This window comes from Arachis duranensis, chromosome 5, assembly GCF_000817695.3.
Source record: "Arachis duranensis cultivar V14167 chromosome 5, aradu.V14167.gnm2.J7QH, whole genome shotgun sequence".
NCBI classification, from domain to species: domain Eukaryota; kingdom Viridiplantae; phylum Streptophyta; class Magnoliopsida; order Fabales; family Fabaceae; genus Arachis; species Arachis duranensis.
The window spans coordinates 28,591,044-28,601,175 of NC_029776.3; the positions used below are offsets into that span (position 1 = coordinate 28,591,044).

The 10,132-nt window shown below is 42.2% G+C and overlaps 1 protein-coding gene across 1 annotated transcript; it reads right to left on the reverse strand.

The window, feature by feature from the left end:
- Positions 1 to 7,687: 7,687 nt before the first annotated feature.
- Positions 7,688 to 9,279, reverse strand: LOC107488975 (uncharacterized). Its single transcript, XM_016109760.1, has 3 exons — positions 9,070 to 9,279; positions 8,309 to 8,950; positions 7,688 to 8,254 (listed from the first exon to the last, which is right to left on the reverse strand). Exons 1-3 carry the CDS (start codon positions 9,277 to 9,279, stop codon positions 7,688 to 7,690), a joined length of 1,419 nt encoding a protein of 472 aa, XP_015965246.1.
- Positions 9,280 to 10,132: the final 853 nt, after the last annotated feature.

Genomic DNA, 10,132 nt, shown 5'->3' on the forward strand with positions numbered 1-10,132 from the left:
GCGGCGCAGGCGACGCGGACGCGTGGGGCACGCGGTCGCGTGACTTGCGCTTTAAGTTTATCGACGCGGTCGCGTCGGTCACGTGGTCGCGTGACACGGTTTATGCTACTGGCGCGAGGGCAGCCTCGCGCTCGCACAACTCTCTGTTTAAATGCATTTTTGCCAAAAATCTGGGTGACGCGGTCGCGTGGGTGACGCGATCGCGTGTATGGCCTTATTTTCAATATGATGCGGACGCGTGGGGCACGCGTTCGTGTGGGAGGGCTTGGGCTTCTAGCATGAGTCCAGTCCAATTCCAGCACAACTTTCGGCCATGCACCTTTTTGACGTCGATTTTCATGGCACGCGGCCACGTGGGTGACGCGGTCGCGTGGGAGGCCAAAGTTCCACATGACGCGGTCGCGTGAGTGACGCGGTTGTGTGGGGTTAAATTATGCTAAAGTCGCGCCTCCAGCCACGCTTTCGCGTGACTTTCTGTTTACTTTCTTTTCTTCACAACGCATGGTGACGCGGACGCGTCAGCGACGCTGCCGCGTCGCGTGCGTGTTTTCCCTTTTTTTAATGCAAAATGCAGAATGCAGTATGCATAATACAATGAATGCTATGCATGATTCCAGGTTCAATAAAATAAAATAAAACTCAAAAATAGACAAAACTAAATAAAATTAAAATTGAAAAAAAAAAGAACGATCATACCATGGTGGGTTGTCGCACTTAGCACTTTTAGTTAAAGTCCTTAAGTTGGACATTTGATGAGCTTCTTGCTATGGTGGCTTGTGCTTGTATTGATCTAGGAATCCCCACCAATGTTTGTACTTCCAATAGCCTCCGGGATCCCAAACTAGGCGCAGAAAGCCTTCAAGCAAGTTGAAGCAAGTGACAAGGCCCCAATAGTGGTGATTGGTAGAATGGATTCCGGGGTCCCAGACCTTACCTTTGCACTCGTCTTTGCGTTGATCATTATGATTCCATCCGGGTAGCAAGCAATCTAAACTCTCACTAAAGTGGCCAAACAACTTCTTTGACTCATTCAGTTGAGCTCTATACCAACCTTTACTTTTAAACTTAAAGCTTCCAACCATGATGAACCTTGCAGGACAATTCTTACCATTGGCCATCTTCCTCTTACTCTTAGTGCCACAAAGAGCTCTAAGTTGACCTTCCGTCTCCAGTAGCCCATATTCAAGTGGAATTAGAAAGCTAAGGGATATGAATTTTACCCACTTGAATGTTGTGAAGGATGATGGCAACATAGGGGGAGGTATTTTTAATGAAATTGCAAGCTCCACTCCCTTGTGCTCTTCTCTGATAACTACCACCTCTTTGCAAGCTTCTTCAATTTCAACCTCTTCCTCTTGGTAGCTTTCTTCCAATTCAATCTCCTCTTCGTTGCTTTCCAAGGGCATGGGAGGTTGTGCTTTTTCTTCTTGAATCTCCATCACTTGATCAACCTCTTCCAAGTCTTCAACTGTGATATTCCTTGGAGGCTGTACACCCTCTTCAGCATCAATTTCAAACGTCTTGGAAAGGGGTTCTATGACTGGACTTTCCCATAGAGGTTCTGCATCTCCTAAGTCTGCAACCACTTCTTCTTCTTTGATAATTACAGCTTCCTCCACTTGTTCCAGTACAAAGTCATGTTCCGTAATGTCCTCTAGAGTTTCTAGTATCTCCTTCATGCTACGTTCTTCATTAGATTGTCCACATGAAGCCATGGGGGTTCCTTGAGTGTTCAAACGTCGGGAAGCTAATTAATGTATCGCTTGATCCAGTTGACGAATGGTTGCCTGAAGTTTTGCACATGTTTCCGTGAGACGATCCGTTGATTCTTGTCGCGCTCGGCTATCATAAGTAGGATCATAGTGCTCTTGGATTGATGGATATGGAGATGGAAAATATTGAGGTGGTGGTTCTTGAGAGTAATGGGTTAGAATTGGGGTGGTTCTATATATGGTTCATATGGCTCATAAGGTGGTTGGTATGGTGGTTGAGGGTTAGGGTTATATGGAGGCGAATGGTGGAAAGGGGCTTGTGAGTATGGTGGTCCAAAGTCATGTTGAGGAGAGGGTTGATAGGCATATGGTGGCGGTTGTTGATAGTCTATTGGAGGTGGTTGTTGCCATGAAAGTTGATCAAATCCTTGTGGTTCCTCCCATCTTTGATTGTTCTAACCTTGATGCCTGTTCTCATTATAGTTTCCATTCCTTACAACAACATTGGAACCAAACTTGAAACCAGAGGGGTGAGAATTCATAGTAATTAATAAAAATTAAAAACAAAATAAACAAGCAAAAAAAATTTTTTAAATATTTACAATAACAAATAATAAGGCACACGTTTGCAATTCTCCGGCAATGGCGCCATTTTGATGAGAGAACTTTTGCGTGGTCTAGAATTCAGAATAAACTCTCGTTGCAAGTATAACTTCTAAACCAACAAAAGTCCTTTCATACAAACGATTTGGTTGTCACAAGTAACAAACTCCTTTAAAATTGATAACCGAGTATTTAAACCTCGGGTCGTCTTCTCAAGGAATTGCAGGGAGGTATGTTCTTATTATTGGTTATGAGTTTTGTAAATTGGGATTTTGGAGTTTGGCAATGGGCACAGGTATATTTATAAATTAAAGCAATAAAAATAAATAAATAACTATAAAATAAAACTCTTGGCAATAGTATAAGAACTGGAAGTCCTATCCTTATCAATTGTGATGCGAATTGGATTTTAATCCCACTTTGTTAACCTTTACAAAACAAAGGAAGGTTAAGTGGACTGATTAGCTTGATTCTCAAGTCCTAGTCAACTCTTGTGGAGAGACTAGCTTTAGAGCAATCCTAGTGCAATCAGAATCTGCCAATTTCAACCACTATTTTATTTGACAGCTCAAGCGTTACCAATCACTTAATTAAAGTCAAGAATGTAAAAAGCTAAATATAGATCATAAATCTAAAAATACTTCAATTACATAAATAAAGAAAATCATAACATGAAAGCCATAAGCCAATTTGGCAACATAAGTAATTAACAAATAAAAGCATTAGAATATCTAAAAGTAAAAGAGAAATATAAAGTAAAAGGAATATTAAACCTGGGATCGAGAGTCACTCCTAAAACTAAGAGAAGTCCTAAATCCTAATCCTAAGAGAGAGAGAGGAGAGAACCTCTCTCTCTAAAACTACATCTAAAACATGAAAAGTGAATTATGAGAGCCTCCTTATGAATGGATGCATTCCCCCACTTTATAGCCTCTAATCTGTGTGTTCTAGGCTGAAAACTGGGTCAAAAACAGCCCAGAAATCGCCCCCAGTGATTTCTGTTACGTTCAGGTCGCGGCAAAGTGACGCGGAGGCGTCGTCCATGCGGCCGTGCGGGTTGCGTTCCTGCCAGGTCATGCGTCCGCGTGACCCACGCGTTCGCGTCGCCTGGTGTCAGAGCAGCTATGACAAATTATATATCAAATCGAAGCCTCGGACGTTAGCTTTCCAACGCAACTAGAACCGCGTCATTTGGACCTCTATAGCCAAAGTTATAGCCATTTGAGTGCAAAGAGGTCAGGCTGGACAGCTTAGCAGCTTCTCCAACTTCTTGCATTCCTTCCACTTTTGCATGTTTCCTTTCCATCCTCTGAGCCATTCCTGCCTTGTAATCTCTGAAAACACTTAACACACATATCAAGGCATCTAATGGTAATAAGAGAGGATTAATATTAGCAAATATAAGATCAAAGAAGCATGTTTTCAATCAAAGCACATAATTAGGAAGGCAAATGTAAAACCATGCAAATAATATGAATAAGTGGGTAAAGAGTTGACAAATTCCACTCAATTGAGCATAAGATTAACCATAAAATAGTGGTTTATCAGTGACAGTGTGCAAAAGGATAATGGTCCTATTCCAGCATTAGCGTGAACCGACAGATGATTAGCCGTGCGGTATCTGTACATGGTATTTTTCATCCGAGACGAGAAATCCGACAGTTGATTAGCCGTGCAGAGATCGTACCTGGTATTTTTCACTAAGAGGATCATACAGCTTGCCATGGAAGGGAGCACGCATGGTTTGAAGAAGGCAATAGAAAAGCAGAGGTTCAGAAGCAACAAAGCATCTCCAAACGCTTATCTGAAATTCCCACCAATGAATTACATAAGTATCTTTATCTTACTTTTCTGTTTATTTATCTTTTAATTATCAAAACCTCATAACCAATTGAATCCATCTGACTGAGATTTACAAGGTGACCATAGCTTGCTTCAAGCCGACAATCTTCGTGGGATCGACCCTTACTCACATAAGGTATTACTTGGACGACTCAGTGCACTTGCTGGTTAGTTGTGCGGAGTTGTGAAAAGTGTGAATTGCAATTTCGTGCACCAACACCTCTGCTTGTCCATTAGTCTGTGGGATGGTAGGCTGTTGCTACCTTGTGAATAACGCCATGCTTCTTCAGTAGAGCGGTCAATCTCCTATTACAAAAATGGGTGCCATGATCACTCACGATTGCTCGTGGTGATCCAAAGCGACAAATAATATAGTTTCTAACAAAAGAAACAACAGTGTTAGCATCATCAGTACGGGTAGGAATTGCTTCCACCCATTTAGAAACATAATCTACAGGTAACAGTATATATAAGAAACCGCTCAAGTTTGGAAACTGACCCATGAAGTCAACGCCCCAAACATAAAAAATCTCACAGAACAACATAATTTGTTGGGGCATCTCATCCCTCTTGGATATGTTACCAAACCTTTGGCATGGGGAACAAAATTTACAGAAAGCAATAGCGTCTTTAAAAAGAGTGGGCCACCAGAATCCACAATCTAAAATTTTTCTAGCTGTCCTTTAAGGACCAAAATGGCCACCACTCTCAGAGGAGTGGCAGGCCTCTAAAATAGACTGGAATTCTGTTTGAGGCACACACCTTTTAATTATCTGGTCAACACCATACCTCCACAAATAGGGATCATCCCATATATAACATTTGGACTCGCTTTTCAGCTTGTCCCTCTGATGCTTAGTAAAATTGGGAGGGAATGTGTGACTAACTAGATAATTAACTATAGGGGCATACCAAGGAACTACTTCAAATATTGCATGCAAGCTGTCAAAAGGAAAAGCATCATTAATGGGAGTGGATTCATCCTTAATGTGCTCAAGGCGACTCAAGTGGTCTGCCACTAAGTTTTGAGAACCACTCCTATCCTTAATTTCTAAATCAAATTCTTGCAGCAGCAATATCCAACGTATTATCCTTGGTTTGGACTCTTTTTTAGCTAATAAATATTTTAGAGTTGCGTGGTCTAAGTACACTACCACCTTAGTACCAAGTAAATAGGCTCGGAATTTATCCAGAGCAAAAAAATAGCCAGAAGCTCTTTTTCAGTGGTAGTGTAATTAGACTGAGCAGGGTCTAAGGTCTTAGATGCATAAGCAATGATAAAAGGATCCTTACCTGTGCACTGGGCCAGCGCCGCTCCTACAGCATGGTCGGAGGCATCACACATAATCTCAAAGGGCTGGCTCCAGTCTGGTCCTCTCACAATTGGAGCTTGAGTCAAGGCGATCTTCAGCTTATCAAATGCCACCATACAGTCCTCACTCAGCTCAAACTCAACATCCTTCCGCAGTAGTCTGGATAAGGGCAATGCTACCTTACTAAAGTCCTTGATGAATCTCCGGTAAAAACCTGCATGGCCAAGGAACAAACGGACTTCCCTCACGGAGGAGGGGTAAGGTAAACTAGAAATGACATCTACCTTTGCTGGATCTACAGAAATATCAGTATTAGAGACAACATGTCCTAGAACAATACCTTGTTTGACCATAAAATGACACTTTTCAAAATTTAAAACAAGGTTTGAACTAACACACCTGTCTAATACTCTAGATAAACTATCCAAGCAAAGGCTAAAGGAATCATCGTATACGCTAAAATCATCCATAAAAACCTTTATACAGCTCTCAATAAGATCAGAGAAAAGACTCATCATGCACCTTTGGAAGGTAGCTGGTGCATTGCACAAGCCAAAAGGCATTCTCTTGTAAGCATATCTTCCAAAGGGACATGTAAAAGTAGTTTTCTCCTGATCTTCAGGAGCTATATGAATCTGGAAATAGCCTGTGTAACCATCTAAAAAACAATAATGTGATTTACCTGACAGGCGATCCAGCATTTGATCAATGAATGGTAGGGGTAGTGATCCTTACGGGTGGCCTGGTTGAGGTGCCTGTAATCAATGCAAACCCTCCAGGCGTTCTGTACTCTGGTTGTTGTGAGCTCTCCTTGCTCATTCTTCACTGTAGTGACTCCAGACTTCTTGGGCACCACTTGTACTGGGCTTACCCATTCACTGTCTGAGATGGGGTAAATGATATCTGCCACAAGCAATCTGGTCACTTCCTTCTTGACAACCTCCAAGATAGTGGGATTCAGTCTTCTTTGGAGTTGACGGACAGGCCTTGTTCCCTCTTCTAAAAATATTCTGTGCTCACAAACTTGAGGGTTGATGCCTACTATATCCACCAAGCTCCACCCAATGGCCTTCTTGTGTCTTCTCAGCACACTAAGCAACTACTCCTCCTGTTGGAAGTGAGTTCCCTTGCAATTATGACTGGGAGCTTCTGATTATCCTCAAGGTAAGCATACTTGAGGTGGGGTGGAAGTGGCTTTAACTCTAATTTCTGCTCCTGACTGGACACTAGATCTTCTGGAACTAGTGATGATGGCAAAGTATCCCCATTGTGTTCAGAGGGGTTCCCCATACTTAGACCTTGCTCCATGTGCAACTCTTCTATTTCTTCTTGGTGGACCTCAGCCACGGTCTCATCAATGATGTCGAACTGGAAGATGGAATGATCTTCCAGAGGGTGCTTCATGGCTTCATTCAGATTGAAGCTTACTGCTCGGCCATCTATCTCAAAAGAATAAGTTCCTGAGAAGGCATCCAACTTGAACTTTGAAGTCTTCAGGAATGGTCTTCCGAGCAGGATAGATGACGGTCTTCCTGAGTCATTTTGGGGCATCTCCAAGATATAGAAGTCAATGGGAAATGTGAGCCCCTTAATGCTCACTAGCACGTCATCAGCGATTCCAAGCACTGTAATAATGCTTTTATCTGCTAACGCAAAACGAGTTGCCGACCTTTTTAAAGGAGGGAGTCTCAAAGCATCATATATAGACAAAGGCATAATACTCACGCACGCTCCTAAATCACACATGCAGTCAGAAAATATTACACCCCCAATGGTACAGTTAACCATGCATGGACCTGGGTCACTACATTTTTCAGGTATACCCCCCGTTAAAGCAGATATGGAACTACCTAAAGGAATAATCTCTAATTTATTAATCTTATCCTTATGTATACACAAATCCTTTAGAAACTTCGCATATTTAGGTACTTGCTGAATAACATCAAAAGGGGGAACAGTTACCTCAACCTTTTTGAAGATTTCTACCATTTTGGGATCAAGTTCCATCTGCTTTCTGGACGTCCTTGCAAGGTGTGGAAATGGGATAGGAATGGCGTCTCTTACAGCTTCATCTTGCTTGGGTTCTCCATTCCTTGGTTGAGCTGCTTCTTCTTTAACCATGTCTTGTACTTCATCTTCCTCTTCAATATCCTCCACTTCAACCATGTATGCATCTGGGGCGTGCTCTTGTGGCCTTGGCTCCTCCTGATTCCTCTCTTACAATGTGGTTCCAGACCTCAAAGTGATGACATTGATGCCACCCTTGGGGTTGGGTAAGGGTTGAGAAGGAATTCCACTGGAGCTTGCAGGTTGAGTGTTAGAGGTACTCGATGATCTTATCTGGGAGACGAGAGCTTGTATAGCAGAAGTTAGACCGTTAAGTGTGCTTTCCATGGTCTTTTGCCCTTGCGCAAGCGAATGAAGCAACTCGTCATTAGAAGAAGAGTGGTAAGTGATTTGAGGGGCCTGCTGTTGGTTGTTCTGAGGTGCTTGGGGTTGCCTTAGGTGAGGCGCTCTGTAAGGCTGGTTCTGGTTCTGTTGTCTATTGTTGTTATTATTCCACCTCTGATTTCCTTGGTTGTCCCTGCCTCCTCTGTTATAGTTGTCCCTCCAGCCATGGTTGGAATTATCTCTCCAGCCTTGGTTGTAGTTATCTTGCCAACTTTGGTTATAGTTCCCACTTTGGTTGTAGTTGCCGCCTTGTTGATAGGAGCTTTGATTTGGGCGGTCATGGAAATTGTGAGTAGCTACCAAGGTGTTGTCCTCTTGTTGGAGTTGTGGACACTCATCAGTGTAATGACTATAATCAGCACATATTTCGCATACTCTCTATGGAACCAGTTGTTGACTATGTTGTGGTGAGGGAGGTTGAGATTGTTGTTGATTTAGATTTATCTGCTTCAGTAGGTTGGTCATCTCCCCCAGAGCTTGAGTGAAAGCAGTAGTCTCACTACTAGAGGACACCTCCACAACAGTATTAGGATGGTTGGTCCTATGTCTAGTGTTCCGGGTCGATTCAGCTAGATCGGCAATCAGCTGCCACGCTTCTGTTGCTGTCTTGTACTTCTTCAGAGAGCCATTACTTGCAGCATCTAATGTAGTTTTATCTTGAGGCTTCATACCTTGTGTGAAGTAACTGATCAACACCATCTCATCAATCTTGTGGTGGGGACATGAGTCTAAGAGGTTCCTGAAGCGTTCCCAGTATTCGTAGAGGGTCTCTAATTCTCCTTGGATAATGCAGGAGATCTCTTTCCTCAGTCTGTCTGTAACTTCAGCTGGAAAGTATTTGTCCAGGAACTCTCTCCTGAGCGTATCCCAGTTGGTAACCACTACCTCAGGTTGAGTGTAGTACCACTCCCTTGCCTTTTTCTCAAGAGAAAACGGGAAGGCGATCAGCAGAATAGTAGTCTCATCTGCACCATGACGCCTAACAGTAGAACAGGCCGTCTGGAAATCCCTGAGGTGCTTTATAGGCTCCTGAGCAGGTAGGCCATGAAACTTGGATATCAAGTTGATTAGCGACGTCTTCAGTTCAAAATCTGCAGCCAGATTTGGGTGACGCGCTTGATACAGTTGCAGGGTGAAGTCTGGGGTACACGTGAATCAACCGAATCAGTAGTAGAAGAGCTGGTTTCCTCCTCAAATGGTGCTTTAGATTCGCTCTCAAATAAGACTGGTGAATTGGCAATAACCACTTCACCACCCTCAGAGGCTAACCGACGCCGAGCTCGCCTAATACGTGAAAGAGTTCTTTCAATTTCAGGATCAAAAGCGGCTAAGCTCGAATCAGGCAGTGAACGCGTCATTCAACGAAAGAAACATACAACTCATGGTAATAAAAAAAATAAAATAAAATGCAAATAAATAAATTCCAACCAATAAATTAGCACACTGTTGCAACTCCCCGGCAACGGCGCCAAAAATTGACGTGGCGGAAATTGACCGATTAAGAAATTTATAGTAAAAAGTAGCGTTGCAAGTACAGTTCTTAGCCGGCTAAAATCCGCTTATCAATTTAGAAAAGAATTGTCACAAATTTAAGAACAAGATACTGGGAGTAGAAATCCCAGGTCGTCTCCCAACGAGTTGACAAAAGAGTGCAGCTTATTGGTTAGAGGTTTTCCTAGAAATTTTGAGTTTGAGAAACAGAAATATAAATAATTGTAAATTTGAGCAATGGAAATTAACGAGAAAATTTATATAATTCGATTAAAAGCCTTGACCGGGAGAAGATTAATTGGAAGCTCTATCCTTGTTGGATTTTTCCAAGTGTAATGATAAAAGGTTGTTGTTCTACTTGGTCATCCCTTACTTAATAAGGAAAAGTCAAGTAACTAACTAACCAACTCTATCACAGGTCCCAATCCTCTCCTAAGGAAGGATTAGAGTTAGAGACTAGAGTTGTCAGTCATCAACTACCAATTAGGATTACCACTTGAATATTCCAACTCAAGGTTCTCCTCTTAATCAACTCCCAATCAAGTTAGGAAACTACTCCATTAACATGAATATAAACTTCACAGAATTAAAAAGAGAATAGAAGGAAGACATGATAAACAATAATTAAAATTCAATTAAAGTAAAAATAATAATTTGCATTAATAAATCCCAAATTGCAACATACTTATCCAAGCAGCGTTAATGGGCAATAAAAAGTAA